Source organism: Pleurodeles waltl, chromosome 9, assembly GCF_031143425.1.
Source record: "Pleurodeles waltl isolate 20211129_DDA chromosome 9, aPleWal1.hap1.20221129, whole genome shotgun sequence".
Taxonomy (NCBI): domain Eukaryota; kingdom Metazoa; phylum Chordata; class Amphibia; order Caudata; family Salamandridae; genus Pleurodeles; species Pleurodeles waltl.
Window position 1 is genome coordinate 331996733 of NC_090448.1, and position 25856 is coordinate 332022588.

The window sequence follows — 25856 nt, forward strand, 5'->3', positions numbered from 1 at the left end:
CTCTGTCTCCTGTTCCTCAGCCTATCCCGTCCACACCATCTGACCAGCCTGCACACACCTCAACACCCAAGGGCAGCTCATCCAGACACAAGCACCACAGATCCCACAAACACTCACCCAAGCAACACACAGATGCAGACATCCCAACAGTCACTACCACTCCTGTGTCCCCCTCCTCCTCGTCTCCCTCCTCCCTCCCTGTGACGTCTCCACTCACACCTGCATGCACACCAACATCAGCCAGTGCTTCCATCACCACCACACCCTCCTGTACAGTCCGCACGCGTGCAGTCACCACCCCCACTGCCATTTCCTCTCCCTCTCCCACTGTGTCTGTCACCACCCCTTCCAAGACACACAAACGCAGGCAGACACCCACCCAACAGACATCCACCTCACAACAGCCTACAGCACCTGCACCTTCACCCAATGACAGCACACCTGACTCTCCTACAACCACATCCTCTTCTTCCACTTCCATCTCCACTTCTCCTACCTTTTACCTTGGCCCTAAAAAACTTTTCCTGGCTAATCTTGACCTCTTCCGCTCCGATGACCTACCCCCTCCATCTGCAAAGAGTCCCAAGAGCACCACAGCCACCACCAGCCCAACTTCGGGTGTCACTGTTGTGCATGGGTTCTGGAGCCCACCCTTTGCCAGCAGTGACACCTCCATCAGCAGCAAGGACACATCCAGCCCCCCCCCCGGCAAGAGGACCAGGAAACACAAGGGCCGCCGTGCGAAGACTGACACGGCTGCCCCCAAGGAGCAGAGTTCGCCCACTTCACCAGCCACAACGTCTAGGGGAGGCAAGGGCCCGAGAGCCCCATATAAGGAGCGTAAGGGCAGCAGGGCGGAGACGCAAGCCAGCAGGAGCGCGGAGCAGGTGGGCCCCACATGCCACATCCCAGCTGGAAAGGAGGACACCAAAGGGCCCAGGACCCCGTCACCGAAGGGCCCAGGAACATCACGGCCGGAGGGCATCTGAGCACGGAGTCCAGGCCAGGTCTGGCTCCCTTGAACCTACTGGATGTGCACCGCTGAACAGGGCCCGCCGTGGAGAAGAGCACCGCTGAACAGGGCCCGCCGTGGAGAAGAGCACCGCTGAACAGGGCCCGCCGTGCAGAAGAGCACCGCTGAACAGGGCCCGCCGTGAAGATAGGCACCGCTGAACAGGGCCCGCCGTGAAGATAGGCACCGCTGAACAGGGGCCCGCCGTGCAGAAGAGCACCGCTGAACAGGGGCCCGCCGTGCAGAAGAGCACCGCTGAACAGGGCCCGCCGTGAGAAGAGCACCGCTGAACAGGGCCCACCGCGAAGATAGGCACCGCTGAACAGGGGCCCGCCGTGCAGAAGAGCACCGCTGAACAGGGGCCCGCCGTGCAGAAGAGCACCGCTGAACAGGGCCCGCCGTGGAGAAGAGCACCGCTGAACAGGGCCCGCCGTGAAGATAGGCACCGCTGAACAGGGGCCCGCCGTGCAGAAGAGCACTCTGAACAGGGGTCCGCCGTGCAGAAGAGCACCGCTGAACAGGGCCCGCCGTGGAGAAGAGCACCGCTGAACAGGGCCCGCCGTGAAGATAGGCACCACTGAACAGGGGCCCGCCGTGCAGAAGAGCACCGCTGAACAGGGCCCGCCGTGCAGAAGAGCACCGCTGAACAGGGGCCCGCCGTGGAGAAGAGCACCGCTGAACAGGGCCCGCCGTGAAGATATGCACCACTGAACAGGGGCCCGCCGTGCAGAAGAGCACAGCTGAACAGGGCCCGCCGTGCAGAAGAGCACCGCTGAACAGGGGCCTGCCGTGCAGAAGAGCACCGCTGAACAGGGCCCGCCGTAAAGATAGGCACTGCTGAACCGGGCCCGCCGTGAAGATAGGCACCGCTGAACAGGGGCCCGCCGTGCAGAAGAGCACCGCTGAACAGGGGCCCGCCGTGGAGAAGAGCACCGCTGAACAGGGCCCGCCGTGCAGAAGAGCACCGCTGAACAGGGGCCCGCCGTGAAGATAGGCACCGCTGAACAGGGCCCGCCGTGCAGAAGAGCACCACTGAACAGGGGCCCGCCGTGGAGAAGAGCACCGCTGAACAGGGCCCGCCGTGCAGAAGAGCACCGCTGAACAGGGGCCCGCCGTGGAGAAGAGCACCGCTGAACAGGGCCCGCCGTGAAGATAGGCACCGCTGAACAGGGGCCCGCCGTGCAGAAGAGCACCGCTGAACAGGGGCCCGCCGTGGAGAAGAGCACCGCTGAACAGGGCCCGCCGTGCAGAAGAGCACTGCTGAACAGGGGCCCGCCGTGAAGATAGGCACCGCTGAACAGGGCCCGCCGTGCAGAAGAGCACCGCTGAACAGGGGCCCGCCGTGGAGAAGAGCACCGCTGAACAGGGGCCCGCCGTGGAGAAGAGCACCGCTGAACAGGGCCCGCCGTGAAGATAGGCACCGCTGAACCGGGCCCGCCGTGAAGATAGGCACCGCTGAACAGGGGCCCGCCATGCAGAAGAGCACCGCTGAACAGGGGCCCGCCGTGGAGAAGAACACCGCTGAACAGGGCCCGCCGTGCAGAAGAGCACCGCTGAACAGGGTCCCGCCGTGGAGAAGAGCACCGCTGAACATGGCCCGCCGTGCAGAAGAGCACCGCTGAACAGGGGCCCGCCGTGCAGAAGATAGGCACCGCTGAACAGGGCCCGCCGTGCAGAAGAGCACCGCTGAACAGGGGCCCGCCGTGGAGAAGAGCACCGCTGAACAGGGCCCGCCGTGCAGAAGAGCACCGCTGAACAGGGCCCGCCGTGAAGATAGGCACCGCTGAACAGGGGCCCGCCGTGCAGAAGAGCACCGCTGAACATGGCCCGCCGTGCAGAAGAGCACCGCTGAACAGGGCCCGCCGTGAAGATAGGCACCGCTGAACAGGGGCCTGCCGTGCAGAAGAGCACCGCTGAACAGGGCCCGCCGTGCAGAAGAGCACCGCTCCGCTGGGCCCCTTCATCTCAAGCACCGCTCCGCTGGGCCCCTTCATCTCAAGCACCGCTCCGCTGGGCCCCCCTTCATCTCAAGCACCGCTCCGCTGGGCCCCGCCGTCTCAAGCACCGCTCCGCTGGGCCCCTTCATCTCAAGCACCGCTCCGCTGGGCCCCGCCGTCTCAAGCACCGCTCCGCTGGGCCCCGCCGTCTCAAGCACCGCTCCGCTGGGCCCCGCTGTCTCAAGCACCGCTCCGCTGGGCCCCTTCATCTCAAGCACCGCTCCGCTGGGCCCCGCCGTCTCAAGCACCGCTCCGCTGGGCCCCTTCATCTCAAGCACCGCTCCGCTGGGCCCCGCCGTCTCAAGCACCGCTCCGCTGGGCCCCGCCGTCTCAAGCACCGCTCCGCTGGGCCCCTTCATCTCAAGCACCGCTCCGCTGGGCCCCGCCGTCTTAAGCACCGCTCCGCTGGGCCCCTTCATCTCAAGCACTGTTTATGGTTCACTGTGCCCACCATGCCTCCTCCTTGACCAGTGGAGACTGTTATCCACTTGAGAGACTGTGGCTTTGCACTCCCCAGGATGGCAGAGTGGGCAACCCACCCACTGTAGAGACTTGAGAGACTGTGGCTTTGCACTCCCCAGGATGGCAGAGTAGGCAACCCACCCACTGTAGAGACTTGAGAGACTGTGGCTTTGCACTCCCCAGGATGGCAGAGTGGGCAACCCACCCACTGTAGAGACTTGAGAGACTGTGGCTTTGCACTCCCCAGGATGGCAGAGTGGGCAAGCCACCCACTGTAGAGACTTGAGAGACTGTGGCTTTGCACTCCCCAGGATGGTACAGTGGGCAAGCCACCCACTGTAGAGACTTGAGAGACTGTGGCTTTGCACTCCCCAGGATGGTACAGTGGGCAAGCCACCCACTGTAGAGACTTGAGAGACTGTGGCTTTGCACTCCCCAGGATGGTACAGTGGGCAAGCCAGCCACTGTAGATACTTGAGAGACTGTGGCTTTGCACTCCCCAGGATGGTACAGTGGGCAACCCACCCACTGTAGAGACTTGAGAGACTGTGGCTTTGCACTCCCCAGGATGGCACAGTGGGCATGGTGGCCCCTTCGTGGATCTTGCGTCGTGGACTCATGTGGCTGTGGTGCCCCCCCCTTCCCTTCCCCCTGAGGTGCCTGTAGTATTTTCATCAGATGCCCCTGCAGTGTTCTCTCCAAAGGACTCAGGTCTCCTGTGTGGGCTTTGCCCTTGTGTCGCTACACTGTAGCCCACGGACTGTTCCATTTGACTTGGATGTAGCGGACTAATTGCCTCGGTTCGCCATGGCAGTGTGTATAGTATTATTTTGTTATGGATATTTTGCATAGTTGCCGATACGTCTCAGAGTCTATTTTTTATATAAAAATTTGGTTCACAATTTAATTATGTCTTTGCATTTTTCAGGGGGGTTTGGGTGGTGTCACTGTGCATTGTTGCTCTGCATTGGTGTGTACATAGTTTGGGGGGGTGGGGGTCGCATATGTGTGTGCCCGTAACCTTTCCTCCTCCCCCCTCCCGTGTGTCGTAGGTGCAGTACTCACCATTGTCGTCTGCGCCGGAGTTCGTACTTGTGGTAGATGAGCAGGTAGACGAGTGCAGGTAGGATGTTTAATTCGGGTTCCATGCTGTCCTCCGTACTCGTGGAGTGTGTTTTGGTGAGCGTTTTCCCGTCCGTAGTCTGTTTCTGCCGTGTTTTTATCGGCGGGGCTCCCGCCCCGGAAAAGGTGGCGGATTGGTGAGTTGTGATACTGTGGGCGGTACATTGTCTGCCGCCTGCCTGTTGGCGGTGACCGCCGCGCTGTTTGTCTGTACCGCGGTGGCGGTCGGAGTGTTAATGTGGCGGGCTGTGTTGGCGGTTCCCGCCAGGGTCAGAATTCCATTTTTTGGACCGCCGGCCTGTTGGCGGGTTGGCCGCCGCTTTATCACCGACCGCCAGGGTTAGAATCACCCCCTTAGTATTTTCTTTCATGTGTGTGAGTACTGTGTGACTACAGTGGTATTGCATGAGCTTTGCATGTCTCCTAGATAAACCTTGGCTATAGCTACCCCTAGAGAGCCTGGCGTCTAGACACTGCCTACATGTCACTAATAAGGGATAAATGGACATGGTATAAGGTGTAAGTACCATAGGTACCCACTACAAACCAGGCCAGCCTCCTCCAAACCACTGTACTATATAGGTTACTTTTTAAATTTTTCTTGTAATTGGTGACATTGGGTCATCCAGATAACTTGTGTAATGCCCGAATACCAGTCTTTCTCGATTTTCCCTGTTGATGTTTTCCCACTACATTTGATCTTTTATATTTTGATTGAATAAATGCATAAAACATTAAATTTGCATACTACTTTAATATCATTGTTTATGGGAGTGGTGTTGCATTTTATTCAAGGGACCCCTGTTCCTTTAAAGTTAGTTTACTGCTCCATTCTAGGACACTCTACTTACTCCATGATACTACGCCACACCAGTCGGTGACACATCATTTTCCTTTATGCCATTAACTTTCAGCCATGCTGAATAGTAGTCTTACTAGTGTACAGCATGGCTAAAACACATTGGCAAAGGCAATATAACTTGCATAGGCGAGATCTATTGGCTATGCCAATGCTTGTTTATAAGGTATGAACTTTAAGGTGACTTGCAATATCCTTATGTACACAGGGGGTATTTTACCCCATATAATACATGGTCACACCACCAACTTTCCCACAAACCACTTAAAACCCTAGTGCATAGCTTCTGTTATTCCAAGCTATTAAAGTATAGCAGAAGAAAGAAAAGCAACATTCAATTTTTTTGCTTTAAACAGCTGCATTAATTATGCTCTGTGACCTGATCTGCTTTTTACCTTGGCAGCTAGCTCTGGCAGAAGACAATGTAATGTCATAATTCGACTGTAATAACCCTATCATAGTCATTTTCTGATGTCTTTTCTTTATAATCAGTGAATGTCTTTTCTTTACATGCAGTGACTTGGTGCATCACAAACAGCTGTTTCTAAATAAATTAGTGACTGTAGTTTATACAGAGATTAGAGAATCCATGTTTATATAGCCTGTAACTCCAAGAGCTTCTTCAGTTGAAAGCTCCTAGTTATGATTGATGTGGAGCTGAGTTTCCCAAGATCACACAAAGGAGCAGAAGTGTTATTAGAACTATGGTTTCCGAGCACAGTTTACAACTGTTGTAAGTAATCGCTTTTGATCTCTCCAGTGCGGTTCCAATTGGCATGATGGGTGTGGGGAGCAAAGAGTATGTTCTTCCTTTTTACCCTCCTACCTTTATTTGCTTGGTGCATGAAGATGCAAGGTTAATCAACATGTTATTTTCACATTTGAGCTAATTACTTTGTGAATGTAAATAACAATAAAAGATACTTTCAGACTGTGAAAACATGCCTTCCTTTCTCCCTATTTCACTTCCAATATATATATATATATATATATATATATATATATATATATATATATATATATATATATGATTGTGTATATTTATCTGAGCCTGCAGTTCGTAAACAACGAGCGATTTGTATAGGGTTGATTGAAAGTCCCCCAAGGCTGTCCCTGTCCCCCCCAGAAATTTATTGTCTCCTAAACCCCTGGAACGAGGTAATCATAACGAATTCCAAAGTGGAGATTATGAAGTGCACAAGGAAGATCCTATATTACGATTCTAATTTATAAACTGCAAATAACAGAACGATCTCTCTGACAAAATCAGTAAAGCTTTGTCTCTTGACATATTTACACTTTGTGTTCTGCATGGTACACGTTCTTTCCAGCAGGCATATAACCCTCTGCACTACCTCAGGATGAGTCACAACTTCCACTAGACAAAATTCCATCCCCCTCCTGGAAGAACATTAATCACTGGAGTTATCTTGATATTTCATTGTTGCCTGAAAACTGTGTTTTTCAGGATTGTTAGACACCCAGCGCGCATGCACAAGGGCTGAAGTTAGGCAGGCATTATCCAAACGAGAGATTGTAACAAGTAATCTTCCTTGGTGGCTAAGTGGTGGACAAGGTAATTTTCAGAACAATTCCAAAGGGAAGATTCAAGACTGTGAAGCCCTCTTGGACCGTCTAGTGTAGAGCAGTCCCAGGGCACCACCATGGAGTGTCACCTGTCTGTGTTTAGGGCCTGCTTGCTTTAGCGCTGGTGGTGCTTGGACTCATGCAATAATGATTGTTGGCACCTTGACCCCTCAGTGACCACTTTAACCACGGATTCCCTCACTGCCGCCATGTAACAGTGCCCCCAAGTCTCCATAACACTCCCTCTCACATGAATATATATTCTGTTTTATAGCGCCACTCATGCCAGTAGAGTGTCAGAGCACTTGGCATCACACACATTAGACAGAGGACTGCAAAGTGTCACATCCATACTAGTAGGGGGTATAGTTTGAGTGCTTTGACTGGAAAAACACAAACTAAGCATTTAAAATGTAATACCGTGGTTGGGTGGGGCTCCATTTAATATTAATAATTGTCTACCCAAATTAACCCTTTTTGCAACATTAGGATAATGAAAGAATGGGGAGAAATCATAATGCTCTAATCTATGCTTGCAGTTTGCATGCAGCTCTTTGATGACAGTTATTAGGATTCTAACTTATAAAATGCAAATGACAAAAGAATCCCTCTGACAAAAGCAGTAACCCACTGACCTATTTACATTACATGCACCTTGTGATCTGCATGGTACATGTTCTTTGCAGCAGGCACATAACCCTCTGCCCTACCTCACGATGAGTCAAAACTTCCACAAGACAAAACTCCAATCTCTTTCCAGGAAGAACATTAATCACCGGAGTTAACTTGACATTTTTGTTGTTGCCTTAAAATTGTGTGTTCACGTGTTAAATAATAGTTCCAGCAATATCTAAAGACTTAGGCTTTATATATTGCAGTAACTTACGATGCCACTGTAAACTGCTGCTTATTCCTGTGCTCAGTGGTTACAACAATGAACATTGTACGACCAGCTTCCATTCTGTGCCCGAGGTGAGGTTGCTTTAAGTGTCACTTACATTCAGCACCCTGAGGGGCGCTTCCAGAATGTAGTCTGCCATGATTAAAGGCTGCAGTGGTGATAGAACAATTTTCAGAGTGGGGGTGCTGGCCTCAATTTTGTGTGACTGACTAAAACCATAGAGATTGTGAAAAATAGAAACACCAATTTGCAACAGCCTACACCCGTTTAGCCTGAAAGTGGTAAAAGTGTAGTATGTAGCTGGCAGTGGATTTGGGGCACACTTTTAAAAATATAAGTTCTACCGATAAAACTATAAAGCAGACAAGGAAACGTGTGGAAACTGGGCTTGATTCACACTGCAGAATTACCAAAAAGTGCTTCATTTGTTCTTTCATAACTGCTGCTATGTTTTATTTTCAAATATTTCTACAGTTTATTTGCAGGTATTTACATTTTATTAGGTTAACAATGTGTTTACATCCTACAGCCTTAGTTTTCACACTCCCAACACAGCAAGGTTGTTGCACACTTCATCACATTACAAAATCCTCTCATTTTGGTGACACTTCTGCCAATGCCGACCATTGATTTGCCAACACTAAAACTAGGGATCCTATCCTACCTTTTCAATGGAATCCCGTGTTGAATATACAGGTATATTACTTGTAAAGGTAGATGCAATGCTTGTATGAAGGTATATCAATAAATAAGGAAATCTGTGTAGTGCTCAGCATTGTTATCTGAAAGTCTGATATGAACGTCTGTGGTTATAGTGAATAAGCAGGTACCTACATCATAATCATAAGAAATCTCTTTATTGATGTCATAACTACACTTTCACAATTGCCTTAATGACCTTCTTGCTTTCTCGAATTTTCTTTAAAATGCACCATTTGCCCACTGTTTTTTCAAAAAATATATTGAGGGAGATTCCCCCCGACCCCCTCCCTTAACATAATTGGGCTCACTCGTGACACGTCACTCATCCCGAACTTTTACACCCCACCACTTTGAAATGTCACCAGCCGCCACTGCCTTGGAATACGAAAAACATGCATTGATTGATGCATGTTTTGTTTTAAGTTGCACGTGGTTAATTGCTGTAACTGCAGAACTTAGAATGAGCTCATGTATACCAGTGAGAAAAGTAGAATGGCAACCCGAAGCGTTACTAGAGGTTGCTAAGTGGTTAGGGAGGACAGCTTCCTGGTACAGCAGACATGCGTCATTGGAAAACGTTAACAGTATTGTATTTTATTTTTTTAAACATACTTACTAGGGAGGGTGATCACGTCGGTAAATTTCCCATAACCTCCAATACTGGTGAAAAGAAATTAAAACAATGCTATTATTACACTTTCATACTAAGACGTAGAGTAGCTCTGTGTACATTATTGAATGAAACTTGATTCTTTGCTTGTTATTTCCTGCTGCAATGCCTATTTGTGATTACATCCTGAATCCCTTCTATAAAAAAAATGGCAGTGTGTTGTTCAGATTAGTGCTAGTCTTTTCTAGAATGGAGGCTGCTCTTCTGTTTTTGCGATGCTAAGCATCCCACCCCCCTCTACATAACCTCTCATGCTAGACGGTATCTGGCAAGAATGTTCTAGGGAACATTTATACTTTATGTGATAATATAAATATTTTTTTGATGATGTGTGTTTTCAGTATTATTGAAAGTTACAGGGCATGTAACGTTTTGTAACGTTTCCTTTGTTTTACTCAAAACATTATTTCATGTTCAACACCTAATTTAATTGAGTTTTCAAGTACTGTAATGTGGTTGCAATGTGATGCCTTAATATACATTTTTTTTTTTTTTTTTTAAATGAATGAAAAGTTACCAATAAATTTGACAAGAACAAAAATTACTTCAGATATGCAGTCAATGCTAGGTGGCCTATATTTTCGGAATATCTGTTTGGTGGTCCTGCTTATGAACCTGTAGTATTACCAACATCATCAGCATCATCATCTTACCTCCAGGATAGGTGACGATATTCATAGGGCACTTCTAGGACGGTCGAAGCGTTTGCACCAACTGCTGTCTGGAAATAAATCTCTTAAGTTGAGAAGCACCATAGTCTCTATCAGAGCACAAATTACAAGTCACCAACGTCACTGCCAATGCCTGAAATAACTCTTGCCCCCCCCTTTTACGATGGACACAACTGGCTTGATGGCCACAGACCTCCTTACGGGAATAGCTTTTAGCCCTCCATAAGATATGATCAACCTGATCCAAGAAAAATAACTGCAGACCTGATTGTTCCAGCCCTCTTCTGGCCTGTTTCCAAAATCCTTTCCTGAGCAAAGTCAAGGAAAGGTAGAGATAATACAGCTTTATGAGTATGTGGCACTAAGCCACGTTTTCTTTGACTACTAATAGAGACTGACTGGGGAGAGGCATCTAACCAGCACTTCCGTACATGAAAGAAGAGTTCCTCTTTGACTTGTGCACAGCTTATGATGTCATTGGACATACAATACATCTGAAGGGGTTGTGAGGCAAAGGGTGTATCTGAGCAGCTCTCCCCTCTATGAAAGAAATCCCACTTCTTTAAAATGACTGCATAATTGAGCTCAAGAACACCCTTGTCCTGGCATCCATTGAGTAATGTACAAGATCTGCTCTGGTCTACCCAAGATATTCATTGCTTGGATGAAACATCTCCAGAAAGAAGCAGCCAGAATGTACTTGCTGATGTACTTTGTCATTCAACTCACACAACTGGTTGCTAACCTCTCGTTTCACATATCTAGTTGTACCTTCTAACCATAAGTGTTACTGAGACTTATCACCAAGTGCTGTACTAAACACAATAAATAAACAAATACAGTTCAACTGTTATACAGTCAGGAGCCACCTTCCAAACACAACAGAAACAAGGAATATACACTGAAATGTCAGCCCACCGTAAATCAGCTATTACTGCCTACTTGAAACAAAACATGTACAAGACAAGAGAAACATATTTAGAAAATAATTATTACATACCAGAATGAAGCTACATCAAAGCTAATTTATGCTGATCATTCCATTTTTTACTATCATAATTGTTTACCCTAGATGACCCTGTATTAGTTACAATTCTATGAAAATATCAATGTTTTCACCCTACACACCACTTGATGCAATGCATCTCTCAGTCCTTAATTTGAGCCGGTGGTTACAGGTAGGGCCCAATGGCACTCATTTTTGGGGCCTGATATTTATTTTCTCCTCATCAGAGCTTCACAAAGAGAACAGAAACGTGGGAAAGAAGGGGGAAGAGAAAGACAGAAAAAATATTGGCAAAGGGAGAAAGCAGGGATGAAAAAGGGTGCAAGAGAGTGATAAAGGGTCGGAGAGTGTCTTGTGATGGATGAAAGAGGTGTAAGGTAGATAAACTGAAGACAAAGCATTTTTGATATTTGGCACACCTGCGGGTCGGCAGCACCAGCCACACGTTTCTGAACACATTTTTTGTCCCTGGCGCTCATTCGTTTACAAATTAAGCACTCTACTTTACAAGGGATCTACATAACAAGTCTGCAAACTGTAGCTAGCTGTTACCCGAAAGAGACCCTCACTTGTGACCCCTCTGACTGCAGTGATTTTAAGGTGCAGCATGTATATTTGACATGGCCCCAATCAATCTTTTTGAATAAGTGCTTCATTTAGAATATTGAGGACCAGTTGCTGCCACACGACAGCCTCACCTTGACCACTGATTTTTCCCCCCACGCATCTCAGGTCTCCATTAAAATAGATGATTGGGAGGAAAAATATTGAGGGATATTTCTGCCAAAGCACTGGTGGACATGCTGGCATAGTTTTCCAAAGAAATACCCCTAAAGCTGGGGTTTGACTTAAAAAGAAAACTAATTAACCTAATGCAGTGGGACATTTTTCTGAGGCTGCCATTTAGTACAGGGAGGACCACACATTAAAACCTGCGTGGAAGCGGATTTGGAGACATCTGCCCTCTGATGCCTTGTACGGAGGCAGTTGTCCTGCCAAGGGAGCTTTCCTGATGACAATCCAATGGGCGTGTTAGTCTAACCTGTAAATATGGTGGGAAACTGAGAGGTGGGTGTGAGGAAATGGCCAGTTTTTTAGATTTCCCATTACTCTACACCTATAAATAAAGACCCAAAATGGCCACGGAGCTGCATGATTGCAAAATTTAAAAAAAAAACACAATACCTTCAATAACTTGCGAATACATTAAGATCTGTCCATTCCAAGCTTCAACTCTGAAATGTTGCTAATCATTATGATCGTGAATTTCTGCATTGTTTAGAAAGTTCCTTTGCTCACGACGTATGCTACTTTCAAAACCGAAACGTTTTAACTGATATACTCATTTTAGCTGCAAATTATATAACAAGACACTCAAAGAAACACCTTTTAAGTTACTTTGAAAAAAGATAGGTGACAACTTACGGTAAGGGAGTCTCCAAGAGCAGCAACTATCTTGATGTCAGCCGCTTTGACTTTATCAACTGAAAGATAAATGGAATAATGAGAGGATTTAAAGGTAAAACCTGTAAATTAATGTAAATTAAAAACTCCAGTGTTAGGAACTATGGGCCATATGTAGGAAAGCGTTTTCCCATAGACACAGAATGGGTAAAATCCTTTGGTATACCTGGCCCTATCTTCTTACATGTCGTACATATTTGTAGGATTTATGTGCTGAGCCTTCCTTTCACAGAACCTGACCCCAGAAACATGCTGGCCCTGAGGGTAATTTGCTACTTATAATGTAGGTTTAACTCCCTGTAGAACTAAGTTCGAGTCTTCCACCCGACGTTTGTCGGTTTGTCAACTTCGCCTACAGGCCAAGTATGTAGGGAAACAAGTTTTGCAAGGGAAAAGTCTTTTGCAGTCGAATCCTTCTGCTGAAAGCCACTTGCAGAATTCACTGGAACAAATGCGTTTCTAGTTTTCTTCCATAATTTGCTTTTTTGAACCTTTACTAACTGTATGACGTCCATGTAAATTTGAAACAAATCCTTCACAAATTTGCTGTGGACAAACCTTTGCAACCTTGCACTCCCCTGGTAATACTTTTAGCACATTTATTGTTGACTTACATAGAAATATTTAATGTAAGAAACGTCAGCAACATTTCGGACGCTCCTACCCACTCAATAAACATTGGAATTCTTCTACTGGATAGGTGCCTCTGCGAATACATCTTCAATATACAGCGCTGTTCTGTCAGAATGGATATTCAACAGCAAATATAAAGCTGTTTGAGATATGCTCACATTCATTTCATTTTAACCTGAACAGCTTTCAGATGCTCTTCAAAATGTAGCAATCACCCATATCTTTCCAGCAAACCTTTGCTCCTCTTCTACAAATTAGTAACTAATGATGTCCTGGAGCCCATAAAATTTGTGGTATACTAATTTCATCTGCTTCATTGATCCAAACACTACTCAAGTGACACATAAGACATTTCTTTGGTAACACTCATTGTTTTGGAAATGACTCAAGCAATGAAACGTCAAACCTTCCAGCCACTAACTATTCCACTTTACCTTCACCAATAAGACGGAACATACCTGAAGTGGGGACTGTTGGAGAGGGAGACATGTCGGGACAGACAAAGGGTGGATGCAGTTTAGCATGGCTTCCAGCTTTTTCAGGAAATTCCTGCAGTGGTAAAACAGATATTTTGTTTTTTAAGAGTCTTTGAATAAAAAATAAAAAAAAAAACATTTATCCTGGCGAGGTATTAATTTTATGCTGCCTATAACTGTATCTTGTCTACATGTTTAACTACCGCCTTATGTAGTTTATTCTACCAAACATCACAAGGCCAGATGAGGAAGTTGCGTAAATTTTCATATTAGAAGTGTCACTATAACTAAGGGTGCTTTAAAGGGATATATGAGATGGGGATTTCTATGCCTTAATTTTAGCTTTTGCTACCACGCCAAAATATTGCCAAAAATTTTGCTTTCTGCAAAACTTGGAGATGGGAATAAACAAACATTTCCCTGAAAAGCCAGGTAGAAATGAACTCCAGGTGAAGTCAACACTATTGTAGAGCACTGCACTAGATCTGCTCCTTAACAGAAACTAACTTTAAAAACTTAACTTCCATGTCACTAGGATCAGGGTTGTCAAGATCTGGTTTCATTATGTGAGCTCGGGTATTGCAACACTTTTTGCATGAGTGTTATTTTCAGAAGTATGAGATGGTTTATCAACAGTCACCAGACCTTTTATACATTTATGAGCCCTTTCTTGGAGCATGTCCATAGGATCGATAACAACATATTGAGCTGAAAGCATTTGAGCGCTCTTTTGGCCTGATCTTCCATACACCCTAGTGAGTGAGTGAACCCTACAAAAAATTACTTTCACTTTGAAAGTCTTCATCTTCCTTTTGCAACCTCCTAGGGAGCAAGCAGAAAAGAAAAACATTCCAGGACCTGCATCTGTTCAAAGAACTACTGAAAAGTTTGTAGTGAAAAAGGCACTATGATAATCTACAGCCCTTGTCACTATGAAACTTGCTCAACTGCCCAATGCGTGGTGATTCAGAGTATTGAGTTTTATGCAGACAGGCCACATGCAGGAAATGTTAACTGGGAATTCACATTAAATATCCAGCTGGCAATTAAATATGTTTTATACACTCAGCAGCTTGCTTGCATTCAAACATGCTAAGCTCAAACAAATATGAACACCACTGCATGTTATCAACAGTAGTGTAAAGCAGGGCCCTGCAGCCGCCGCCGTGTGGGGGGACATGGACTAGAGAGCGCCCCTCAAGTGCCCGTGCAACGATCTAGCAAAATAAAGAACAGCAGCTGTTGCTGCAGCATGTAGAAAGCCTGCTCTGTGCGAGGTGTTTGGCGGTTTGCTAAACGAAACACAGTTGCACCATTTATTGATTTATTGTTTGAGTGAGAAAATCAAGGGGAAAGGTGCGAGAGAGAAGGGATGAACCAAGGAGAGTGGACACAATGAAGAGTCCAGAGAGGCACAAACTATAACCAGAATTTGTGATACAATCCTCTATCTGCAGCCAAAGATGAACATGTTGCCATTTAGCATCCTAATTTAAATCTGCCATGCTAATTCCAGTAGAATACCTCTTTCACCACCTTACCATCAGAGTTACTGCCTGGCTACCACAAAAGAAATAAACTAAAAGGGTTTACCCAAACATATCAACAGCGTCCACTTTTAACAATTAGTTTTTTTGTTTTTCACATTTCCCCAGCAGCTTTTCAAAACAATAAAGTTAATGATGCTGTCATTTAAGCTCCACACCTTCAAGGTCAGTTTCGGGAGAAGACAACTCACCTCCTTAGGATTTCATTGGAGCAAAATCTACTTTCCTTTCAGACAACGGTGCACATGTGACCTGGAAAAATGTTGTCCTTCACGGTGCAAGACAGTCAATTGAAAAGTGGGCTGATTGATTGCCCCTTGCTGTGTACTCTGGTGGATGGAAGTGAAAATGTGAACTAAAACGTAAAAGGCCGCTGGAAGAAGAGGGCTGACTGACAGTCCCTCTGTGTATGTATCTATATATTTGTTTGTGATTTTATTAGGGTCGAGCCTGCATCGCATGCGCTTGCGCATGTGTTCCGCTTGTGAGACGCTTTAGGAGTTTGAAAAGGGCTCAGAGCCCCATCCATGTCATGTCAATGTCTGTCATTGGTTTGTGGGCTTGCCCTTTTAAAATCTGCATGCTTTCATTAATGGAAGGCACGCATACGTCATGCCTTTTCCGGTGGTTAGCCCTCCTCGAGCGCAGCGATCAAGTAATGAAAACATGCAAGGCTCGCTGTTTCCCGTCAAATGTGTGGACTACTTTTTATCTTTTGTTCACAGCGCGATCTCGCTTGGCAGAAGTCGAGCGCTTTGCATAACATCGACCCTGTTACATAGTTAGTTGCACTTTTGCCGGTTACATAGATATTTGCACTTTTGCCCATAGGTTTAACTACGAATGAACTATAGCAGCGCGATCGTGCTGTTTTTCTCCATTCAATGTGGCAAGAAAAATCTGGTTGGGAGTTTACAACTGCTAATAGCTATAACTCGGAGAAATGCGAGACCCTATTGCATTGCACATGCTTGTTTAAACATGGGGGGTGCGGAGTGCCTCTAAGCCGGACCTAATAAGTGTTCCAAAAGTAGTAAAGTGAGATTCCAGTGCTGGCAGAGGGTAGAGCAGGGATAATTGCAGAGATCGACTCGCCCAATTGCTCCCTTGTCACGCGGTTTAGAAAGCTCACAGCAAATTAGACTGATGGCACAGGCTATGCTCAGCTGATAACCCTGGAGAGTTCCTTACCACAGATAATACCAGCTAAAAACTATCACATAGAGAACAACGGCCCGGTAAACATGTGAATGTGATATAACAGCCCCTAACTATAATTTCTCCTTAATATGCCATTATTTCACTTTGACAGTCTCTCTCTCCAACCAAATCCCACACAACACCAACACTTTCTTCCTCCCCGTGGAAGTTTGTCCTCTGCCGAAAGGGCCGTGCATTCACCATCTTGCTACTGCTTTTAACAGGGAAAGTTGGAGACGCCCCTCTTGATATTAATGTCACCCCACCGGTAAGCTAAACGTGGTCAGTTGGTCTGAGCATTTTTACCTTTGTTGCCCCAATGTGCACCCGTGTCCATGGGAAAGAGACAACGCTTCTTTTACCTGTTGCAGCCCCACTTGTGTAGATTTCACTGCCCCGCAGAGAAGAACAGCTTCTACCCACTCCCCTGTTAACTCTCCTTTTGCCCTTCCCCAAATATACCTTAATTACAGTTCGACTGATTTAGTTCATTGGTGTCTACAGATGGCTTTTATTTATGAGTGTAAACCTTTGGTTCATTAGTGTGTGTTTTATTTGTCATTATAGTTAGGAAATATTATTTTAATAAGGTCCGGGCGTGCTATCCCAGATACTATTAAATCAAATAAAACAACACCTTCGTCCAAACACATATTTTAGAGGACAGGTTCAGTAGTGAGCAGTGTAGCTCCTGATAGCACAGGTGTGGTTAGGATGCTGCATTCCAGCGTTTATTACTCCGCTGTAAATTCCACATCACTGGCTCGTCGCAAATGATTTACACGGAATCCTAAGGCCTAAGGCACAAATGAGTAGCTGAGCACGAAGGATGCTGCCCCACCTCCCCCAGCTAAGTGCACTGCTCTTGGGTACCACAGACCCACAAAAAGACCGATGTGCCCCCGAGTGAAGCAACAACCGCCCAACCTGGGCTAAACTGTTCATTAGGGCAGCTCAGGCAGATTTGTAACAACATTTAAAGCACTTTTGAGTGTCAATTCCTGCTGCACATAGTTGGACAAGGAGAAGAGTGCTTTAAGTACATCGATCTCTAGTAATAGTCAATGTTTGTAGACAGCACTGGGAGCTGCCCTGCCCCCTTCCTCCTCCAGAGCTGGATTCCCAAGTAGCTGCAGTGCAATGCTGGAAGGAGACGGCAGCAGAGACAGATGACAGAGTAATACCGTTCCCTTCCTGCCACTCAAGCTTTCTAATCAAAATAAAACCAAAAAGTGGGAAACACATATTTGTACCAGGGGCCTATATTTCAGTAGAGCTTGAGCCAGCTCTGGCATTGCCATAAAATAGATCGCCTGCTGTTTGCTCAGAATGTGCACATCGCATGCAGTCCCCCACTTGTAAACACTCCACTTGTCACCAAGTACAAGTTGAGCCCGTAATCATGACGATGCTTATGAAAAAGCAGAAAGCGAAACATGGATCTACTGATCTACTACTGATGCTATTATTCATTATACGTTTTGGGACCCTGAAGAGAAATTCCAAATTGACATAGCCATTAGCAGCCACTGTCACATGTTTACATTGTTTGAGTTTTGAATCACGGATACTATTACCACATATGGCACACCTTCTGTTTCCCTGCACACAGACCCATGGGGAAGCATCAGGAAAGCAGAGGATTTCCAAAGACAAATGAATAATGTTAATGTCTCCTGTCTCTCGCAGCACTCCCAGTTCTTGCCCCGCCCACTCCTGCTGCAGGGAGAGGTCACAGGCGACGCGTGTGTAAACAAAATAAAGAGAGTCTTAATTGAAAACACGTCCTTCAGCAATCGTGAAAAGAAAAATACAATGTTTACAAGCCTATTTATGGGGGAAGCTTGAAGCAGTGACCCAGAGGCTGCTTTCCTCAGTCTGTAGAAGGCACTGGGCGATTAAGTGAACTCACTGCGAACTGCAGCACCAGCAGGAATCAAAGAAAAAAGTAGTCCCACAAAACACCAGATGAACAGACAGAGCGCAAGGATATAGTAGCTGACTGGTGCTCCGTAGGAGGGACAAAGAGGAAGCATCCACCACTAGCAAGCAAGGATTTTTAAAGGACACTGAAACAAACAATTGAAAGCAGTGGGGGGAGATTAAGCTCAGAAGAAGTATAAGTATACTAAATTATACACAAGGTCTTACGCTTCTGCTCAACCTAAAAAGTTAAGTAAATGAGCAAGAGGGGGCTGCATGAAGGAGAGAGATACAGAGTGAATGCAAAGTTACAAAGAGAAAGGTGAGTGAAGTAGCTGGATGTGAGCACAGGAGAGAGAAGGGAAGAAAAAGAGATTGATACCAGAGAGAGAATAGACAACCAGATAGAGACACATGCAGGTTATTAGAGCACCATTGAAAAACAGATACATAATGGGAAACCAAAACAGGAGAAATCGAGAGAGGGCGAGTGAGAGGGTAGAAAGAGACAGGTGGGACAAAGAGGAGGGATAGAGGAAGTGAAAGAGTGTAAATTGAAATGGACATACAGCCCTCAGGTTCTGATTATGATTGCCCCAGAAGTGAATTTGGTAATTATTGCACCCAATAGTGTCCAACATCCCTGGAATTGGATTTATCAAGTGCAATAAATAGCACCCAAAAAGCACCTACGAAGAGTTTACCCCAGCTCTGGGGAATAAAAGACACAAAATACTATATGAATAGGTAGGCTATGGGGAACTAGACTGGTTGGGATATGGTCTAGGGCCCTTTCCTCATCCTTTCAAGAAAGGCCCAAAGCTTTCATTACCCCACTGGTTATCAGTGGACAACAATAGCATCTCTAGCCTGATAAACTTTGAACAATTTAAACCCTCTTGGTTGTGTTGATAATATATTATGATCTTAATGATCATCTGACCAGAGAAGCCAGTGAAACTAAGTCACAAAAATTGATATGTCCATGAGGCATGAAACTGTGCCATCAATATTCAATGATTACAAAAACGATTCTGTGTCATAGATGTACATCCCCAAATGAAAGGTTAGCACCAGTTTCATAAAGACACTGATTTCCACACATTCAGAGAAGCGTATTGTAGTGCCTGGATGCATGCTCCCAGCTACATTTGCTGTCACACTGTCTCTCATGCTGGCTCTTTATTGTTCTATTTCTCTCAGTCACGGACTTTCCATTCAGTACCTGGTATCTGTACAAGGACATGTGCTTTTGGATGCCTTGCATATAGTTTTCCCACCATTCGCCATTTGATCCTGAAAAATGAGGGAGGGAGGGAGAGAGAGAGAGAGGGAGAGTGAGAGGTGTTCAAGTCAAATAAGGTACATGTTGAAAAGTAAAGACACTTGCATAGCCTTGGCACATCACTTTGTGGACAGGTAAAGATATTACAAGGCCTCTGCAATTTAAGTAGGCATGCCCTCAAAAGTAGCAGAATATTGTATGGAACAGAGCAAGCACTGAGTGCAGTCTGCTGGCTTTCCTCACAGCAGCAGGTGACATCCCAACACATGGTTTCTGGGACTTGTAGTCCCACTGGCAGTCCCCACACACCACAGCAGCCAATGCCCCTCAAGGGACATCTGGTTTAGAAAACAGCTACTCCCCAATGGCAGAGCCAGACGGTAATGAGTACAGCAGATAAACTGTTGTTTCACTCTGAGTATGTCTATATGGCTCCTTAATTTGGTGTGAGTGACATGACCAAAAAAATGGCATTTGGTTCTTGTAATACCTTTTTAGCCAGTGTCCATGACGGCATCTATACTCTATTTCAGTAAACATCTCTAACATAATCTCAATGGAAATATATTTTTACTGCATTTTGATGTAGAGTTCATTAAAGAAGTGGTTCTTCAACTTGCTGAAGTTTGAGAAGCTTTAGAGTGGTCTTGGTGGGTACATGGACATTGTACCACATCCTAGGTGCATAGATGGAAAATGTCTACAGACTAGTTTTGTCTTTTTTATCCCTAGTCTCCAGTCTGAGTGTGTCCTGACTGTAAGTGTTTGAGAACTGCCAGAGAGAGACGGTGAGCTTGTCTGCAAGATAAGCAAGGGTGTTGGTCAAGATGGCTTTGTAAAAGATGCGGTTGGGTTGGAAAATGGTGCAGGCTGGCCAGGGAAGCCAATGGAGTTCCACCAGGATAAGGGTGATGTGATCATATTTCTTCAGGTCATGGACGAGCTGCGCTCTGGGGATTTAGGGTGCCATTGTGCTGGGGTCTAAGTGGAGTCCATGAGGCCATGGAGTAGGGATTTACCGCCATCCAGCTGCTATAGGATGAGGGCTTCAACAGTACTTCAATAGTTGTTTTCTACGAGAAATTATTTCACTTTCTTTAGAGAAGAGAACTGATCTAGAATGCCTTGAGGGATTCTTGGGATATTGAAAGCAATTCCATTTTGAAAGCATCCCCCGGGCGAGCAGTCAACCTGGAAAATGTCTGAGTGTAAGAATGGCCCTGCCCCTGAGGGAGATTTACATGATTCCCCTTGACACATGGGAGAATGAACCACTCATGTCTTGATTCCCCAGCAGTAGCTCCCCTACCAAATTACCCACGAGCCTGCTCCTCACTGCAATCGTTTTCTAACACCCTTTTCTTGTCCAGTCACCTACCATGCTCATTCCATTGTCCAGACCTCTATGATTGGCTCCCTTGCTACTGACCTCATCCGCTCTCCTGTCTAATTCTTTCCTTCTCCTGCATTGTCATCAAATCACTTGTCCCACAACCCCACATTCAACCCTAATTCACCACCAGGTCCCCTGTACAGTTTCCCGACCCAGCCACACTTTGTCAGAGCTCGTCATCCTTCTGATGCAGTCTTGTTTTTGTATGCGTTTGACCCCCTAATCCAAGGTGTCTCACTCTCCTCTTAGCCGCTGCTTCCAGTCTCGGTGGGTCTTTTTCCTGCTCTCACTCTGTTCCTATGAGGTTCCCATTCTCAACACCCACCTAACCAGTCCACTGCTGACTCATAGGCACCCGGACATACATATTACGCAAATGTACTACAGAAATGGCATACATCATGAAGTATTCCACATATTTAGGCAAAAACATGGGATCATGTAGCGGTAAAATACGCTATTATGCCGCTGGGCTGCAGGGTTTATCCGGTTATGAAGTTATCTCCTGTTTTATTGGTGCCAAAGATTTTAAAAAACGTATAAATTGTCTATAATATTGGGGAACTGGTGAGGCTAACCTCTGCATGGTGGACTAGTGCATCCCTGTGCACTGCAGACACAACTTTTGCTTAACAGCTTTGTAAAGCAGTTCTCAATGCCGCTTTATACTGTTTGATACTTTTGTATGGGGCGACAATATGACACAACACAACCTATGTTTGGAAGATAATGGTAATTTTGCATGCACGTTTAGACATTTGGATATTCATTTTTGGGTCACAGGAAGGTAGTATTCGAAATTAAAGATAGTCATCTGAAGATTAATCTTTCCTTTTACTTCATTTAGAGATATAAAAAAAGTAAAAATCTAAGACATTTTTCTTTTGAAATTAAACTCTGCTTTTACAAGCTTCTTCTCTATCCGTGGGGAGATAGTTCTAACGACTGATCAATACTTGGCCACGTCCGATCGGCCGTAGTGCTGGCAGCTACTGTTTCTGCATTCTGCCAGAGGCTGCTGCCAGATTATCAATCCCAAAGCTGTTCATAGGTAGACAGAGGGACTATCACTCCAAAATATACTGGTGTTCTAATTAGCGCAGAGCATTTTACGAGAAAACTATGCTAAGTGAAAGGGAAACTCACTCCATCCTGTGTATTCTCTTGATCAAATCAACCCTCTTTTGATTTTGCGCAAAGTAATTAGGCTGTTCATTTCCCTCCGCACCAGCACAGTGATGCCAAGCACTATGTTTTCACTCTTTGTTTTAAAAAAACAGCTTTTGAGAATATTATGTGCTTGAAAAAACAGGACACCCACCTCATTGCATGAGTAGTCCTCTTACTCTAACTGGAGAGTTTTCCTCAGTTCACGACGTGGATGGATGGTGGGCGTAAATCAGCTTAATGGACACCAAGGCATGGGCCACAGATCGAAGTTCATGTACCAGCAAGTGTGGCTATTAGGCAAATTATCTGTTGACAGAAATAACTCAACAGAGCGGAATATCCTTTGAGGGTAATATTATTGTTATGATATGTGAGCTGTCACTGCAAGGTGAGCTTCAGGTGTGCATTTTGTGACGATGGGCAGGGGGAGTAACATGTTTTGCAAATGACCATACCCAGTGCTTGAAATGGCTGGGCACTTACTGGCCTCACTATATTCACACATGCTGCCAATTTTGAGCACTGTGCCTTCTTCTTGACAATGAAACGTACTTGTACACAGTGCACACATCAGGTGATGGTTCTGCGGTGAATCAACTGTTCCTCATCTAAATTCTCACATAGGATGGATAAAAAGAATCTCGTCATTATGTCAATTCTAGATTCGCTGTTGCCTTCCCTCTAAATATATGCTTTGAATAAATCATTCCTCATATAAATTCTCGCAGATGATGGATAAGAGGATACTTATCCTTGATCCTTTCTAAATACGCACCTACCTTCTTAATCTAATGACATCTGACCGAATCACGGGGATTTAGCCAGTCAAAATTCCACTCAATGCGGTTGGATAGATACATCTTTCACAGATGTGGATCTCTAAAAGGCGGTCCCCTTCTTTTATAGGGTGTTTACCATCTCCCTGTGTAGTGATAAAATCGTCATTAATAGTCGCGCTTGTTAATGGACTCAGGATTGTTCCCCGCTCAGCAACTGATCAGAACAACTTGAGGCCTTCAGATGTAGAAACATCGTGATCATTTTAAAATGTTTATGTTGACTATTTGTGGTGCCGGCAATTTTAACCTTGATAAGATCTTGGGTCTCTTTAATAGCGACATGATATTTCCTTAAAGCCTCCTTGAATCTGGTCTCCCCGCCTGATGATATTGTTTTCTCCACACTCTTTGAAGTTTTTAACATGCTTTTTTTCTGCCATTAATGAGCATTTGCACTTAGCCGCTCTGCACCTGTTTTTATTAGTTTTAGAAAAATCCAGAATTTTCCCTTCCAGGAGACAGAGATCCCCTTGCTGGTCCTGTACCTGACTTTGCTAGTGAAATACTTACTTGCAGATTAATCGACTCTGGTGGAGAAGGAATAGACCCAAAGTGCTATTCCTTTTAACAGAAGTGATCACCATTCCCATGCCCAGGCCATGACACTACTAATGGATGGTGGAAACTGATGAAAAAACAGTAGTCAAAATATACAGGCATTTTTACCTTTGCCTCAGATTGAGGAGTGTACATACAGATATTTCCCGGTAAATCGGTGTTTGTGTTCTCTGTCATGAATTACACTCCCTTCTCTTGGAATGTGAAATACATGAGTGTTACATGATTGATCAGTATGCAAGGTGTTGAGGTGCTCCAGGGTAGGATCTCTAACTGTGTATCACAAGGAACATGGGTTTGCACAAAAGACAGCTTAGGTAAGCCTTCAGTACGCATCTGCACTGGTCACCTCTATGACAGTGCACTGCTCAACCTCCTTTCCCTCTCTTCCCAAGGCATTGTAGCCCGTTTTCTGTGTGTCTGGCCCTGATCGACTAAATCATCAATGAGAAGAAGAGAGATTCGAAGTGCTCAACACTTTGGTTCAGAGTAGTTTGAGTAGCCAAGTGTGTAGCCTGGAATGAACCATTACCAAATGAAAGACTGTGGAGAAAGACAGGGGAATTTCAATGCCTGAACAACGGAAATGTACTAAATATCACACTTGGTGGCCACACAAAAGAGAAATAATACTGAGCAATAAGTTCCTGATTAGCTGAAGGTGTTTCTTTGTTGAATCTGGTAGCCATTTTAATGTTCCAGGATGTCTTCCATCATCCTGGGACTAGGACACTGAGAACATTGTGGGATATTTGTTATTGAGGAAAAAATTACAATTTGAGTAGGAGCCAGTAACTGAGAGTATTAGCTTTCCCTCTGAGCCAGGAGTACATGTTCACCTTCATGTGCTAAAAGTCAAATAAAAGGATTGTACTAGGGTCTAAAAGATCAACTGTCATTGACACAAGTCCAGCAAGACTCCATGGATTATAGAAAAAAGTTGCATAGCTGAGACTTGGTGGAAAAAAGCAAAAGAAAGAAAAAAGGAAACAAACTGCCATTCATGTAGAATGCCTGCTTGCCTGCTTGAGGAACCACGGTGCACCTATTGATGCGCTGCTTGAGGATTAATGCTGTGGAGTACTCACTGACCTGGAGACCCATGCACTGCCCAGTTTGACCCAAAAATGCAGTGCAGAGAGTGTACGTCTTCATCTTTATCCAATGTGGGATTGTTTTAAAGACCCATACGGTCAAGAAACCTAAGTGGTGGTCCACTTTGTCTATTTTGCTTACCTGTGATGATAACCCTGCCATATGAGCCAGCATACTGTGTGCAGATCATGATGTCACAATCACATGGCACCTGTAATGCATGCAGACTCTGCCTTACAGCATTACATTTGTGATAGGCAGATTCTACAGAATAACTGTGTATAAAGCTATTCATTAGGTGAGCCAGAAATACATATTTTCATAGGCAGGTAATACTTGTTAAAAGGACTGCTCATTTGCTGCAGTATTATGTAGGGCCTGGAGAACTGAGCAAGGAACTAATTTCGTAAAACTTAGAAGGTTGAAGGTCCCACAGGGATAAAGGGTCCTTTTAATTAAAAATGCAGCTGGTAAGAGCAATTGCAGTTTACACAACAACATTAACCAAATACGCTTGTATTTTGTGAACCAACCTATGTATTAATAAGTCAATACACAAAACACCAAATGGTAGTGGGTTGCAATTTGACCTACTTCATAAATTTTAATGCGGTAGGTTGGAAACTGTGACTTGCTATGATTGGCTAGAATCACAGCCACGGCTGCCTCCCGGGGTCAGCAGACCACCATGTCTGTAATTGCTTTTAAATAAAGCAATCTTTTTTTATGCAGCCCATTATCCTATAAGGAAAACAGAGTATGTTTAAAAAAGAGGACGAAAAGTTTTACAAACATTTTGTAGGAATAGGCAGTTGCCTAATCAAAGGTTTTGTAATTGCAAAAACTTTTTGTACATGAGGCCCTCATATAATAATATTTGGTGCACACCAACGGCGGACGACACACTTTAAAAGTAGTGGGGGCAGATGGACGGGTTCAAGGGAAGTTCATGGGGGCTGCGTGTGCAGGGCACGTGGGGGTAATAATAAAAAAAAGTTACCTGGTGCTGCTGGCCGCCTCGCGCTCCTCTTCCTAGTCCCAGCAGCTTCAGAGACTCCCTGTGCAATCCCCGCGCTGCTCTCATGCTATTATCAAGCATGAGAACAGCGTGGGGATTGGCCTGAGCGGGCTAGTTTACTGCTCACTCAGGCACAGGGAGTCTGTGCTGTTTCTCCAACCCAGCTGTCAAATATAGCTTGGTTGGTGAAACCTAAGTGCACATGTCTGTTTGGTCGGCCTAAGTGCACTCTACTCCACTCTTCCTCCCCCCCTCCCATGGCTCAG

The 25856-nt window shown here is 45.5% G+C and overlaps 1 protein-coding gene across 1 annotated transcript in view; it reads right to left on the reverse strand.

Moving 5' to 3' along the window:
* Nucleotides 1-25856, reverse strand: part of LOC138258619 (phospholipase B1, membrane-associated-like) — a 198627-nt gene that overhangs the window by 155568 nt on the left and 17203 nt on the right. The window contains exons 2-6 of the mRNA XM_069205964.1: nt 19458-19528; nt 13545-13635; nt 12415-12473; nt 9966-10033; nt 9259-9302 (exon numbers count right to left, since the gene is read on the reverse strand). Coding sequence (XP_069062065.1) covers nt 9259-9302; nt 9966-10033; nt 12415-12473; nt 13545-13635; nt 19458-19528 — 333 coding nt within the window. The remainder of the gene's footprint in view (nt 1-9258; nt 9303-9965; nt 10034-12414; nt 12474-13544; nt 13636-19457; nt 19529-25856) is intronic.